Source organism: Peromyscus eremicus, unplaced genomic scaffold, assembly GCF_949786415.1.
Source record: "Peromyscus eremicus unplaced genomic scaffold, PerEre_H2_v1 PerEre#2#chr22_unloc_1, whole genome shotgun sequence".
NCBI classification, from domain to species: Eukaryota; Metazoa; Chordata; class Mammalia; order Rodentia; family Cricetidae; genus Peromyscus; species Peromyscus eremicus.
In genome coordinates this window covers 6,944,912-6,959,402 of record NW_026734286.1, presented here as the reverse complement: position 1 = coordinate 6,959,402, position 14,491 = coordinate 6,944,912, and the positions used below count along the sequence as shown (strand labels likewise).

The window sequence follows — 14,491 nt, the reverse complement described above, 5'->3', positions numbered from 1 at the left end:
CATTCCTGGCTCCTTGGGTTTTGACTTTTTTTTTTTTTTTTTTTTTTTTTTTTTGGTTTTTCGAGACAGGGTTTCTCTGTGTAGCTTTGCGCCTTTTCCTGGAACTCGCTTTGGAGACCAGGCTGACCTCGAACTCACAGAGATCCACCTGCCTCTGCCTCCCAAGTGCTGGGATTAAAGGCGTGCGCCACCACCGCCCGGCGGGTTTTGACTTTTTGAGTGGGTCTCCCTCTGTAGACTAAAGGCATTGGCTGCCAGCCTCACAGACCCACTGTGGACCAATGTACCTCCCCTCCTGTCCCCGTGCTTTGGCACACTTCTTCCCAGATTTGAGGGACAGTCAGGGAGACCCCAGTGCGCTGCTGTATGCTGCTGCGTGAGGGAAGTCACACAGCTCCATTGCATGTCACCGACCGACCAGAATGTCCAGAACAGCTGCTGCAGAGACAGGACGGATTCATGGGGGCTGGCCGGGACATGGGGGTGGAATCTTCTGGAACTAGAGTGCAGCAGGTTACATGGCTTTTCTAACCCACTCATGCATGCCCCGTATTTTCCTTTCTGTTTTCATTTGGGTTTAAGGTGCTGGATGTGGGACCCAAGCCTCTTCCCCAACTCCCAGTATTGGGCCAACACTCCCCTCTCAGCCGCCCCCGACCCTTGGGTTGTACTCCTAAAAGGTGCAACAGTAGGCACAAATCAGTGGAACACATTCTCAGGGGCTGCCTATGCCCATCTTCATGCTGCAGGATGTCCCAGGGTGGTGGCCATGACCTCCGTCTCCATCGGAAAATCAAATCCGGGCTCTTTTCTCTGCTCCCCCCAACACACACACACACACACACACACACACACACACACACACACACAGCCCACTCCCCTCCCTCCTGAGGCTCGGAGGCGAGGGAAAGTCAAGCGCCGTTTGGTTCCGCCTCAGGGCTGCTGATTGCCATTCCTGCCACGCGCAGTTAGCCCCCCTCCATGCCGTGGACGAGATTTGCCTGTGATGGCCTTGGCTGCCACCGCCTGCGTCAACACACGGGACGATTGCCCGCGTGTTCTGGTGACCGCTAGGGACTCAGCAGGCCGAGATACGAGCGACAGCCAACACCGGATGCTGTGCTTGCTGTAAGCCTCAATGTCCCCACCTGGAAAACAGGGCTCATAGTGGATGAGAGGATGAACACATTTAGTGAACGACCAGTGCCACCCTCGAGATGTCCAGGCACAAACTGACGGATGGGTAGCCCGAATAACAACCCACACACATAGTTTCTCTGTGCCTCAGTTTCCTCGACCTGAACATCTCAGTGGGTAGGGCACTTGCCTAGTATGCACGAAGCCCCTAGTGTCATCCCTAGCACTGGGAGGCTGAGGCAGGAGGATCAGGGATTCGGGTCATCCTTTGCTGCAAATGAGTTGGAGGCCCCCTGGGCTACATGACACCCCCATCAGTAACTCTTCTGTCAATGCTTCCTGCACCTTTACCGTTTGGGAAGACCAAGGCACTTAGACCCGTGGCCGTGGTTCAGGCGACTCTGGCTGACTCCTGCTCCGCACTTCCCCTCCTTGGGGGTCCCATTTCCCAGCCCCCTCTGCAGCCCTTGGGGTCCCAGCCCGCTCCCCTCCCTCCCCTGGCAGACCCGCAGCTGCGGCCGCCTCCCGCCCCTCCCCCTCGCCCGCCACAAAGCGACGGACGCGGCAGTGACGGACGGCCGCCTCCCGCCCCGCGCCACCGCCAGCCGCGACCCCGCGCGATGCTCCGGTCTCCTGCCCAATCCCCTCCCCGCCCTGGTCCCAAGGACAACTCGATCCCCGCGCCGGTGGCCTCTTCCTTCGGGGCCCTCCTGGGTCCGGGTCCCGCAGTCCCCGCCCCGGAGCGGCTGAAGGTCTGAGGTCTGCAGGTCTGTCCTTGGGGCGGGGGCGGGACCCGGTGGGACGCGGGTGTTCTCGCCCCTCCCACAGCCCCGAGAGCCCAGACCGGGACCCAGGGGTTTATGTCCCTTTGTGCGGTGGCGATGGCAGTAGGCGGTTAAGGGATTGGGGAGGTTAAGAGGTTGCGGGGGTGGGGGCAGGGGGTGGGTAAGAGACCCGGGGGTTAAGAGATGGCGGCGGTAAGGGATCGGGAGGTTAAGATGTGGGGGTGAGGGATCCGAGAGTTAAGGGGTATGGGGGTGGTTAAGGAATCCAGGGGTTAAAGGAAGGGGAGGTTAAGAGATGGGGGGTAAGGGATCCGAAGGTTAAGAGATGGAGGAGTAAGGGATAAGGGGTTAAGAGATGGGGGTGTTAAGGGATAGGGAAGTAGGGGATGGGGTTAAGGGATCTGGGAGGTTAAGAGATGGGGGATTAATGGATGAGGGGGTTAAGGGATCTGGGAGGTTAAGAGATGGGAGGTTAAAGGATAAGAGGTCAAGGAATGGGGGGCAGGTAAGAGATAAGGGAGTTAAGGGAATGATTGGGGATTTAAGGAATCAGGGCAGCTGGATCCTTGGGATCAGACAGCAGCCCACCCGGAGTATGACCCTCTGGGTGACCCAGCCTCTGGCAAGTTTGTGTGTGGAGCTCTTGGAGACAACCGCGCTGACACCATACTGTGTCGCCTACAACTCAGACCCCAAAGTGCGCGGCTCCTGCAGCGCTGGGGTCACCAACTGCTGTCCCCTCCGCTCTGAGCCCACTCCCCCTCCTCTTCCCTCCTCTCCCTTCTTCCTATCCCTTTTGTCTCCCCCCCAGGACGAGCTGCGGAGCACGCATGGAAAGCCTGGTCTGACACCAGCCTATTTCGGGGACACCGATGGCCAAGTGGCTCCGGGACTATCTGAGCTTTGGCGGCCGGAGGCCCCCGCCACAGCCACCCACCCCCGACTACACCGAGAGCGACATCCTGCGGGCCTATCGAGAGCAGAAGGACCTGGACTTCGAGGATCCTTATGAGGACACCGATGGCCGCCCCGAGCCGGAGCCCGCCGGGCCTGGGGACTCCAAGTATGACTCTCCCAGGCACCGGCTGATCAAGGTGGAGGCTGCGGACATGGCCAGAGCCAAGGCCCTGCTGTCCAGCCCCGGGGAGGAGGTGCGTGGTGGGTCCCAGCACAGGTGCTCCGTCCCTATCATCCCAGGGTCTCCACATCATGTCGCCCGCCCCGGAGGAGTCTAGAGCTTCTAGGCTAGCGAGCGTCCCCCTCGAGCCATTCTCCATTCAGAAAGACCAAGGGTGGGCGCTGCTTTTGTTTTGTGTGAGACTTGGTCCAAGGTAGCCCAGGCTGGCCTCAAACTCACTACTTAGCTGGCGATGATCTTGAACTACTGAGACTCCTGCCTCTACTTCCCAAGTATGTGTCATAGGATGACAGGCGTGTGTCACACTCGAGGTTTATGCTGTGCGTGATAGAAGTTGGACCTGGTGCATGCTGGGCAAGTGCTCTGCCCTCAGCGCTTCGGCCCTGCTTAGTTAGTTTCTATAGCAGTGTTTCTCAGCCTATTGGTTGCAACCCGCTTTGGGGCCAACATCCCTTTCACAGGGGTCATCTAAGACCATCAGAAAACACAGATGTTTCCTACGATTGTAACAGTAGCAAAATTACAGTTATGAAGTAGCAATGAAAATAATTCTATGGTTGGGGGTCACCACAACATGAGGAACTGTATTAAAGGGTAGCAGCGTCAGGAAGGTTGAGAACCACGGCTCTATTGGTTTGGTTTGGTTTTGAGACAGGTTCTCTCTGTGCAGCCCAAGCTGGCCTAAAACTTGTAATCCTGCTGACTCCAAAACCTCTGGAAGGGGCCAAGATGAGAGGAGGAAGGGACACAGGGAGACAAGACAGACTAGAATTAAACCCTGCCTCATACCCCCCAGCTGTGTGACCCTGCCCAGGTCCCTAACCTCTGCTTTTGTCTCTTCGCCTGTGAAACAGGCTTATCTCCTTACTAAGGGCTTAGGGGCTGGTATTAGAACCATACAAGAGGGGGCTGGGGACTGGGTTTGAATTCCCAGAACCCACTTAAAGAGCTGAGTGTGCTCATAAAGCCAGCGCTGGGAAGGCAGGCACGGGAGGATGCCCGGGACTCCCTAACCAGCCTATCTCTGAGAAATGTGAAACGGCCCAGCAAGGGCAGGCGGAGAGTACAGGGTCACACAACAGGGGCATCCAGAGCTAGCCTGAGCCTTTCCCAGCAGCCCGAAGCAGACGCGGAGTACTCGGACCCTTTCGATGCCCAGCCTCAGCCGCCAGCCCCGGATGATGGGTACATGGAGCCCTATGATGCTCGGAGCAGCTGGAGTGGTGAGTGCACAGGGCTGGGGATGAGGGCACAGTCCTGCAGAGGAGAGCAGGGTGACCAGTGTCTCCTCCACCCCAGAACGGCCAAGCAGAGCTGTCCAGCTTTACGATACTCCTTATGAAGAACAGAATGCAGAGCCGGAAGATGGAGCGTCTTCCGGCCAGAGCCGGCTGCCCCTGGAGGACGAGAGGCCGGCGGATGAATATGACCAGCCTTGGGAGTGGAAGAAAGATCACATCTCCAGGGCCTTCGCAGGTATGCTCAAGCTCAGGCCCCTCGCAGGCCTCCTCCCTACACTGCCTCAGTTCTCACTAATGTCAATTCTCCCCCATAGAAAATTCCCCTTCCCCCCCCACCCCGTTCTGTGTAGTCTTGGAAGAGACATGGCTGTGTCATCATCACACTGGACTTGTGGTCATTATAGAACCAACCTAACAGGGTGATTGTAGACTAAATACTAGAACGCACTCATTTGTGTGGGAGCTGGTGAAAGGCAGCAAGGGGTTTTTAGGAGCTGTCAGTGGTAGACTTGGAGTCAGACATTTCCTCGCTAAATAGAGTAAGAGGATAACAGGGTCAGTATCAAAGAATATCAAATAACGCAGGTCCAGAAGAGATGGGGCCATGACTTTAACAAGTGCTCCCTTCCACTGTGTAGGTAGTTCTGCTTACCCACAAGTACCTTTACCGGCTGAGGGAATGACGATTACAAACTTGCAACCCATTCCTGTTGGCCACACCCCCTGCGCTCTGATTTGCCAGTCAAGGAAATGCCCCGCCCTTTCCATGGTATCTGAATTCTGGGTGGCCACGCCCTTCGTTCCCAAAGACCAATCGCAGCTCCTGTGTCAATCTTGTCCTACCTTAGACTCCACCTCCATCTCCTGGGCTCTGATAGGCTGCCCCAAGTTGAGGTTCCATTGGCTGATTCCTGCCCCGCCCTCTGTGTAGGCAGTACTTAACCTCTCAACCTCCTCTCCTAGTACAGTTTGATGGTCCTGACTGGGAACGGACCCCAAGCTCGAGCAAGGAGCCTCGAAGACCGCAGCCTGCGGAGCGCGTGGACGCAGCCCTGACCCTGGAGAAGCAGCCGTGAGTGCAGATGCTGGAGGAGGGGTGGACCCAGGGACCCAGGAACTGCAAGGGAGCTGGGGCCTCATTCACTCACTCAGTCATTCATTCATTTCTTTGGTGAGGGTCTCATGTAGCCCAGGCTGGTCCCCACTCAGCATGTCCAAGGGAATTGTCTCGCTGTGCCCTGGGGTCCTTCCTTCGGCCCCCAGGTGTGTAAAGTCAACTGGAGGTGTCTGTCCCCTCTCCCAGGTGGTTTCATGGGCCACTGAGCCGTACAGAGGCCGAGAACCTTCTGTCCCTCTGCAAGGAAGGCAGCTACCTAGTGCGGCTCAGTGAGACCAGGGCTCAGGACTGCATCCTGTCCCTCAGGTGAGACCCAGCCTCAGTGCCGCACCCTGATAGGGCTCCTGGGCCAGTGGATGGGGCTTCCAGGCCAGTGGGTGGGGATTTCTGGAAAGTGGGAGGGCTTTCAGGCAGCTGCATGGGGCACCTGGGCCAGTGGCTAAATGGGCCCTACAGGGAGCGAGCTTGGACGCCTACCTAGCAAGAGATCCAAACCTCGGGAAGCTCAGGGAACCAGCGCCCAAGGTTCTTTTGAATGGCTCTGTCCAAAACTTGACATGCAGCCCTGAGGGTCTGTGTGAAGGCAGATTCTCACAATGTTCTAGAAAGCACTAGAGTTTGAGGCTCTGGTTCCTTAAGATGCCTAAAGTGTGAGTCCACCATAGCACCACACGACTTGTCGTCCCAGCACCGGAATACGGGGATGAGGGGCAGGAGGATCAGGAGTTCAAGTTCAGCCTCAGCTACTCATCCAATTTGAGAATATACTGGACTACATGAGATTGTCTCAATAAAAGTGGGGAAGGGCCTGGCGGGCCAGTCAGTGGTTAAGGGTGCTTGCTGTACTTTGGGAGGACCTGGGTTCAGCCCCTACATCAAGCGGCTCACAACCGCCTGTAATTCCAGCCCCAAGTAATATGACACCTTCTTCTGGCCACTATGGGTACTGTGCGCGCACACATACACATGTGTTAAAATATAAATCTGGGCTGGCAAGATGGCTCAGTGGATAAAGGTGCTTGCCACCAAGCCTGAAGAACTTGCTCCCTTGCAGTTCCTGGGTCCCAAGGACCTATATGGTGGAAGTAGTGAAATGACCTCCACAAGCTGTCCTCTGACTTCCACATGTGTACTCCCAATGCACATATAAATAAATAAATCATGTAAAAGATAGTTTTAAAAGGGGCAATAGGAGTAGAGCTAGCCTCTTCATTGACTCAACATTGTTAGAACGCCTGCCTTTATTCCAGGGTCTCCTTTATGAGCTGGGGCACGGGCACAGATGAACTCAGGTTCCAAAATGGGATTGTGGAAGATGAGAGGATGTGAGGGAGGACTTTTACAGAAGTGACACTGGGTCTGAGCTGGAGCCATCAGGGCCAGGGTGAGCAGGGTAGGAAGCGGTCTTACTGCAGAGCCCAGGCTGGCCTGGAAGAACTCAGAGATCTGCCTGCCTCTGCCTCAAGCATTGGGATTAAATAAATACATTTATTTATTGTGAGGAGGAGGTCTCACGATGTAGCCTTGCCTGGCCCAGAACTCACTATGTAGACCAGGCTAGTACTGAATTTGTAGCAATCTGCCAGCCTCTGTCTGTCAAGTGCTGTGATTTTTCATTTACTTTTGTGCATGTGTGGGTGTAGAGGTCAGAGGACAACTTTGGGGGTTCAGTTCTCACCTTCCACTATGTGGGTCCTGGGGAATCGAACTCAAGTCAGCAAGCTTGGCTACAAGCGCCTTTACTCTCTGGTCCCTCTAACTGGTCCAGAACTGAGCTTCAAAGGGAAAGATACATTACAGAGTCATGGAGGTCAGGAAGTCACTGAGACTGTCGTCCTTCGGAGAGGCGCTGGGTGGGGCTGCCAGAGGTGTCCCTGGAGGCCCAGCACCTACCGTGCACTTGTGGGAAAGTGGCTGTGGAGAGACCAGTGGGTCTGGGGGACTGAAGCTCTGCCTTGACCCACAGGAGCAGCCAGGGTTCCATGCACCTGAAGTTCACGTGGACCCGGGAGAACCAGGTGGTGCTGGGCCAGCACAGCGGGCCCTTCCCCAGCGTGCCCGAGCTGGTCCTGCATTACAGTGCCCGCCCGCTGCCTGTGCAGGGCGCCGAGCACCTGGCGCTGCGCTACCCTGTCACCGGCAGCCAGAGCTCCTGAGGGACCCGGCACACTGGCTGCCGGGTCAGAAAGAGGACAGGGGGACCCACAATGCAGACTCCCTCCAAGCCAAATATAATGCCCTTTTGAGGGGGGGAGTTCCAGGGACCCCTCTCTGTGACCAAGCCAAACTTGTGAGTGGGCTTGACTGGTTAAAAAAAAAAAAAAAGGCTCTTGCTTCCAGGCCTGAGGGATTCCAACCCCGGGCCAGAGAGCAGACACCTGCAGGTTGTCCTCTGATTTACACACACAAGTCACACGCCATAAATTAATAAATAAATGTAATAACAATGAATTTTAAAACCTTGTCATTTCCTGCTATTCTTTTGGGGTTGTGGGGAGAGGCCAGGCAACCGCCCAGACCTCGGAGCATTCCCAAAGCCATGGCAAACACAGATAGATGCCTGTGGGGACTGAGCAGTGAATGACAAAGCCTTTGTCACAGAGACCCAGCTGGGGTTAGAGGCTAAATGTCCCCAGGGGCGGGAACAGCGCCGCCTCATCCCAGCCTGCAGCTGGGCCTCTGGCCTACCAGGCAGAGCAGATATCTGTCCCCTGGGAAGTCCACGGGAGGGGTGTGGGGGAGGGGAGACAGCAGCAGTCCTTGTCACTTCAAGGTGACATTGGGCAGGACAGGACCATGGTACATGCTAGTAGCTCTGACCCTCAACACTCCTGGCTGGAGAGGAAGCCATCTGGTGGTCCATTGAGTGGGAAGGGGCTATCCAGGCCTGAGTGTGGACTCCCTGCTCCTTGGACATGTAAAAGCAAGGGAAGACGGGGAATTATGTAATTACATTATAATCGAAATGTGCGTGGGTAATTACACGTGTGTGCCTGTATGGGGTCTGCAGTTCTGAGCTTCCAGAAGTGGCTGCTGGGAATCGGTCCTCAGAAGGGTAGTTTGTACTCTTAACCGCTGAGCCATTGCTCTAGCCCCTATTATAAAAATATAAGGCAGTCAATCAGGTTAACCCAGCACTCAGGAGGCAGAGGCAGGCGGATCTCTGTGAGTTCAAGGCCAGCCTGGGCTACAGAGCGAGTTCCAGGACACCGAGAAACCCTGTCTTGAAAACAAGGAAAAATAAAAAATGGAGCAGACTCTTCCTGGCCAAAGTGTGATGCCAGGCCATCTCCAGGAACCCTGGAACCCACAAATGACTTCATTATTGGTAACACCACAACCAACACGGCCACAGGCTTTAGCTTTGCGTCTTTGAAGAGCCTTGTTAAAGCTGAGCTTGGCTGTGCAGGCTTGTCACTACAGTTGTTGGTCCTCGAGGTCGTTCAAGGCCAGCCTCAGCAACATAATGGGAATTTGTATCAAAGTAAAGAGGAAAAACAGAACTAGGGATGATTATCAGTGGAGACCTACCTAGAATCCCAGTGAGGGGCTGGGGGCGTGGTCAGGGTGGAGCCCCGCCTAAAATCCCCCAGTGAGGGGCTGGGGGCGTGGTCAGGGTGGAGCCCCGCCTAAAATCCCCCAGTGAGGGGCTGGGGCGTGGTCAGGGGTGGAGCCCCTCCTAGAATCTCCCAATGAGGATGGGATGTGGTTCAGCAGTAAAGCACTTGCATAGCATGGTTGAGGCCCTGGGTTCCATGCACAGTATTTAAAGGAGCCTTTATTAACAGTCCCTGGGTCATGTCATTGATCTCAGCCTGTAGCTGTCGGACGCCCCCTCTCCTTATAGAAACAGCGACGCCCTCACATAGCTCTTGTCCAGGTCCATTTTGGGTTCTCAGGGGTCTCCAAAGCCTCTTTCGACTTCCAGGATCCCTCTTGGCATGTGGCCTGTCCCTACTTCCTAGGGCTTGCGAGAGACTCACAGTGGGCAGAGATGGCGTGGCCAGGCCTGGGCCCGGGGCTGGGTTTGTTGACAGGAAGCTGCTGGCGTGGGGCAGGCTTGGGGAAGGTGGCGAGATAGATGGCCTGGGCTCTCTGGTCCCTGGCTGTGTCCTTCTCCTTAGGCAGGTCCCGAAGCCTGCGTGGACTCTCCCGGGGCCGGAAGAGGACATTGCTGTAGAAAGAATTCTCTGGGGGCAGGTGACACAAATCAAAAGGCGACCGTGAATTAGGAGTGGCCCCAGCTGTCTTGGCACAGGGCGGGGCCAGCCTTCCCTGCTATGCAGCCCCCGCCCCCGCCCCCGCCCCCGCCCGCACCCCCAGCCGCCTTGGCAAGGTGTTGCAGTCGAACGTCTGCCACACCGGGGCGGTAGCACCATGTACAGAGATTCCTTCAGCACCCGTGAGACTCACCTGGGCAGGTGCTCTCCCCCGAGTCCTCCCGACGACACCTGCTGAGACCCCACAACACAGCACCCAGCACCACCAAGGCTGCCACCACACCCCCAGCCACCAGAAGAGCCAACAGGAGCCCTGGGTGGGGAGACAGAGGGGACTGTCTGTGGAGGAGGGGCAGGCAGGGTAGGGCAGGTGGGAGGAGGGGAAGGGCTCACCTGAAGGGCGGGAGGTCTCCTTCAGCTGGAGGCCACCTGCAGGGAAGAGGTTCCTGTTTCAGGAGAATGACCACTGTGGAGCCCAGACACCTGCAGGGCACTGAACGTGGCAGGCTCGGCTAGGCGGGTGTCCAGCTAGACCCTCAGTGTCCTCTTCTGAAAATGAGTGAGTGTAACAGTCTTCTTGGGCTATCAGTGGGGTGAGGTCTAACTGCAAACTAGGGATTCTATCCGTGGTAGCTCCAAATTCTTCTTGAGACCCTCTCTCCTCCAAACGACTTCTGCCCCCAGCCCCTCACTCTACCTCTCATCCAAGCCCCAAATCTTAGTACAAAGTACACTAAACGCCATCACTCTGAATTCACTGCCAAGACAGGAAAGCCCACAGCTGTGTGTGGCAGGACAGGTGACGGGGCTGGAGCTCAAGCCCCGGGTCACATAGCCAATCAATGAACACACAGGGCTGGAGTCCAGGTCTATATGACTGCTAGGAACCGCAATCAATCTCAGGACTTACAGAAGGTGGGTCACCCCCAAACCCTCCTCTTGCAGGCGCTGATGTGAGCAGGGGTCCCTGGAAGCTGTTGGGGGTAGAGAAGCCAGCTGGGTGCAGCTGCTCCCCACCCCCGCAGCATGCTACCTGGCTACTCCTCAGGCTGGTGGTGATGAGCCACACAGCCAGAACACAGCTCCCGCAATGACTAGGTCTCCCTGCCAGCTGGAGAAGAACACACCGGGTGCTCCATCCTGGCAAACGGGAGCTAGCACAACACAGACCAGCAGGAACCACTGAGTCGGTGCCAGGCCAAGGCTACTGGGTCCCAAAAGGCCCTGCCATGACAGACAGGGAGGAATGTGCGCCTTGTTCCAGGGCAACCAAGCTGAACACAGTGGGGTTTGCCTTTGTTTTGTTTGAGACAGTGAAACCCAGGCTGGTGTTGAACCCTTGGCAATCCTCGGGTTGCCTCAGCTTCCCGTGAGCAGTAGGATAACAGGCAAGTGCTGCCACATCCCACTGAAGCGCACCCTCCAGAACGCGCCACACCTGGCTCTTCTATTATATATCGAGATGGGGTCTCCCTCTGTAGCTCAGGCTAGCCTCCTAAGTGCCAAGGACGACAGGTCTGCCATTTTTCGAAATGACTATTTTTATGTTTGATTATGTGTGCATGCAGTACCAATGGTGGCCAGAAGGGTGGCGGCGGGTCCCCGGCAGCTGTAGTGAGCAGTGGCTGTGAGCTGGCACGTGGGTACTGGGAACTGAACCAGGTCCTCTGCAAGAGCAGCTGGTGCTCTCACCTCTGAGCTGCCTCTCCAACCCCTTGCACAGCTTTTTGAGACAGGATCTCATGTAGCCCAGGCTGGCCATGAGCTTCTGACCCTCTTGCCTCACTGCCTGCTACTTTTCTTTCTCTCACTCACTATGGAACCCAACCTAGCTTTGAGTCTGGCATCCTCCTGCCTCAGCTTCCCAAGTGCTGGTGTTGCAAGTGTGCTGTGAGCAAGTTGATACTCAGATAGAACCAGAGATTCGGGAGTCTGGGGATTCCAGAGCCTCCCCCACCCACATGCTGCTTTATCCCGTTCATACCTGCCTCTACCTGGACCGTGGTCCCATTGCCCTTGGCCTTCTGCAACTTGGGGATCTCCAGGGTGGCCCGGCACACGTAGTCCCCGCTGTCGTTAAGGCTCACGTGGTCCAGCCGCAGGCTGAGGTTTGTGGGCGGCCACCAGGACAGCTGTCCCCGAGACCTGCAGCCCCCAGGGTTGAGGCTGCCATTGGAGATGAGCAGCTGGCAAAAAACGACATTGTTCCGGACCCACTCCACACGCAGCCTCTCCCAGGACTGACTCTGCTTCACCCCGCAGAACAGCGACATCTCGCCGCCTTGTGTCACCTTCACCCTCGGGGGCCACTGCTGCACACTCAGGCTCACAGCTCCCTGCAGGCCTAGGAAAGACACGCATGTCACACAAGTCTAGCAAGCCCCATGAGGGTCTGAGTTCGAGTCCCTAGAACTGAAGAAGACGGAGCGTGGTGGTGTCACCCCGTGCTGGGGACACAGAGCCTGGATTATCCAAGAGCTCTCTACCAGTTGTTCCCACAGGCAAGCCTCTGGCCAAGAAGAGACTGGATCTCAGAAAATCGGTGGAGATGGACTGAGGAAGATTCTGGGGGTAAACATCTGGCCTCTATGCACACACACACACACACACACAAATACACATACACATACATACACACACATAGACATGCATATACATAATACATACACACACATAGACATGCATATACATAATACATACACACACATGGACATGCATATACACACATATACATACACACATACATACACCTAGACATGCATACACACACACACATAACCAACATTGGGGCCAGTACACTGGCTGGTAAAGTCACTTGCTGCCAAGCCTGAGGTCTTGAGTTCCATCCCCTACAGCCCACACGGTGAAGGGGAGGAGAGGGCGCTGGCAATGGCTTGGTGGTTACTGAGGCTTCGGGAGACCCCACACCTCTGGCCTCTGGGGGCCCCTGCATTCACATGCACACACACCCCATATATATAAATCTCTTGGTGACACACACACCTTTAATACCAGCTCTCCAGAGGCAGAGACAGATCTCTGAGTTCCAGGCCAGCCTGGGCTACATAGTGGAAACCTGACCCCCCAAAAGCAAGATCCTGTCTCAAATGAACACAAGAGTGTGTGGGCCAGAGGCTGGTTCCGGTCCCCACAGCCTGGGTTCTCGTCCCTGCAGGCCAGTGTTTAGGTCATGGTTTGGGTTCCTCCGGAGACCCTGTAAGGGCCCAAGCATCCAGAAGTTCAGGGTGGTTCTGATGGGGGATCAGGCAGCTGAAGAGGGCTGGACAGCAGGAGGGAGAGCACAAGGTGGGGACCCCCAGGTACTCACCCCAGAGCTGCAGCAGGATGAATGCCCAGCCAGGAGAGCCCATCCCTGAACCATCAGGTCCCAGACTTGCCCAGCTGCACCTGGGTCGCCCAGCCCCCACACACACTCTTCCTGTCACAGCGCCCACCCCACCCCCACTGAGGTGACATGGGGGGCGGAGAAACACAGAGGGCAGGCAGACATACATCCTGTGTTTCAGGCTGTGGGGGAAAAGGGTCCAGTTCCTTCCACCCCGTGCCTCAGTTTCCCCCAAAGCATTCTACATCAAAAAGGAAGTATGCATCCGTCTGTGGGTGTAGAGATTGGGTTCATGGGAGTGGAAATCTCTCTGGAAGATACTATAGAGGACAGAGGAAGAGCCACAGCAGAGTGTAGGACAGAGGGACAGCAAGGAATGAGTGCCAGATGAGGGAGCCCGGGACTGGGCTCAGTGAGCCGAGCACTTGTCCAGCCAGTGCAAGGCCTGGGTTCCAGCCCCAGAACCCCACAAAACAGGCATGGTAGGGCACACCGGTCATCCCAGTGATGCTGAGGTGGAGGCAGGAGGATCGAGTTCAAGGGCAACCTTGGCTACATAGGGAGCACGAGGCTAGTCTGGGCAACAAGACACTTCTCAAAAAGTCAATCAATACATTAAGATCCCTCTGCCCCAGTTCCTGGGTCCCTAAGTCGTCGCTTGTTTCAGTGCGGGGCATGAAGCCCAGGGCTCACATGGAGCAGGTACAGGCCATGTCAGCGGATTTCTGTAGTAACTCACAGGTGTGGTGGCACACAACTTTAATCCCAGCACTCGGGAGGCAGAGGCAGGCTGGATTTCTGCGAGTTCCAGGCCAGCCTGAGCTACATAGAGAGACCTGCTCTGGTAGCAAAAACCAGTCACTCTGTTCTCAGTCAAACCACAAGGACATCAGTGACTTCCTGGTGGGCTGTGTATATCTATACACAGTGTATATCTATACGTCTATCACAGCTGTCCCCAAGCCCATCTGTGGTCAGCCAACCCCGTGGGAGGATCCCTGTCTGGGTGAACGAAGCAGCCTCAGTCCGTCGAGGCCAGTTCTGTCTCTTACAGGTTCTGGTTGTTGCTCCAAGGCCTGGGCAAAGCTGGAGCCCGGAGGTCCTAGCCGTCAGCCCTCAGCCTCAGTCCCAGTCTGGGGTCAGTGGTCAGTGTGGTAGAGTTCAGAGTCTCACACTCAACCACTGTGTGACCTACTTTCTCACTGGGCGCTTCCTGGAATTGTTCTGAACCACAAGCCATCAAAGGACAGTTCTCAGAGCAGCTGGGGTGCCAATCTGAGTAGCAAATGGAAACGATGTGGGGGTGCATAAGGGGTGCCTCCGAGGTCACAAGACAGGACCTGAGGCCCAAGCCTGATTCCCTGACTTCTGCCTAGGCACTCTCTCATTCCTCCCTATGTCACACAGGGATATCCGTGCTCTGGAGGAAGGCGAGTCCCAGCGCCGGACTACAATTCCCGGCAGCGCCGGTCGCGTGCGCATGCGCAAAACATGCAGTGATGGAGCG

General features: G+C 56.2%; 2 protein-coding genes across 3 annotated transcripts; one reads left to right on the top strand and one right to left on the bottom strand.

Annotated features, from left to right (window-relative positions):
- The first annotated feature begins 1,749 nt into the window (after positions 1-1,749).
- Shd (Src homology 2 domain containing transforming protein D) lies at positions 1,750-7,732 on the top strand. Of its 2 annotated transcripts, none has more exons than XM_059251903.1 (7): positions 1,750-1,904; positions 2,734-3,073; positions 4,178-4,283; positions 4,360-4,536; positions 5,265-5,373; positions 5,605-5,724; positions 7,385-7,732. In XM_059251903.1, exons 2-7 carry the CDS (start codon positions 2,795-2,797, stop codon positions 7,572-7,574), a joined length of 981 nt encoding a protein of 326 aa, XP_059107886.1. In that variant the 5' UTR covers positions 1,750-1,904; positions 2,734-2,794; the 3' UTR covers positions 7,575-7,732. The 2 variants fall into 2 exon arrangements, with proteins under 2 accessions (XP_059107886.1, XP_059107887.1); XM_059251904.1 differs by lacking the exon at positions 1,750-1,904 and adding an exon at positions 2,064-2,114.
- A 1,485-nt stretch (positions 7,733-9,217) lies between these two features.
- On the bottom strand, positions 9,218-13,009 carry Tmigd2 (transmembrane and immunoglobulin domain containing 2). The gene is made up of 5 exons (XM_059251654.1): positions 12,967-13,009; positions 11,623-11,982; positions 10,032-10,067; positions 9,832-9,951; positions 9,218-9,662 (listed from the first exon to the last, which is right to left on the bottom strand). The coding sequence occupies exons 1-5, from the start codon at positions 13,007-13,009 to the stop codon at positions 9,373-9,375; spliced, it is 849 nt and encodes a 282-aa protein (XP_059107637.1). The 3' UTR covers positions 9,218-9,372.
- Positions 13,010-14,491: the final 1,482 nt, after the last annotated feature.

Coding starts and splice junctions, on each gene's coding strand:
- Tmigd2 (XM_059251654.1), bottom strand. CDS start 13,009: ATGGGCTCTCCTGGCTGGGCATTCATCCTGCTGCAGCTCTGGG. Junction 11,983..12,966: donor CATCCTGCTGCAGCTCTGGG/GTGAGTACCTGG, acceptor TGTCTTTCCTAG/GCCTGCAGGGAGCTGTGAGC. Junction 10,068..11,622: donor CACGGTCCAGGTAGAGGCAG/GTATGAACGGGA, acceptor TCTTCCCTGCAG/GTGGCCTCCAGCTGAAGGAG.
- Shd (XM_059251903.1), top strand. CDS start 2,795: ATGGCCAAGTGGCTCCGGGACTATCTGAGCTTTGGCGGCCGGAGGCCC. Junction 3,074..4,177: donor TGTCCAGCCCCGGGGAGGAG/GTGCGTGGTGGG, acceptor CTTTCCCAGCAG/CCCGAAGCAGACGCGGAGTA. Junction 5,725..7,384: donor GACTGCATCCTGTCCCTCAG/GTGAGACCCAGC, acceptor CTTGACCCACAG/GAGCAGCCAGGGTTCCATGC.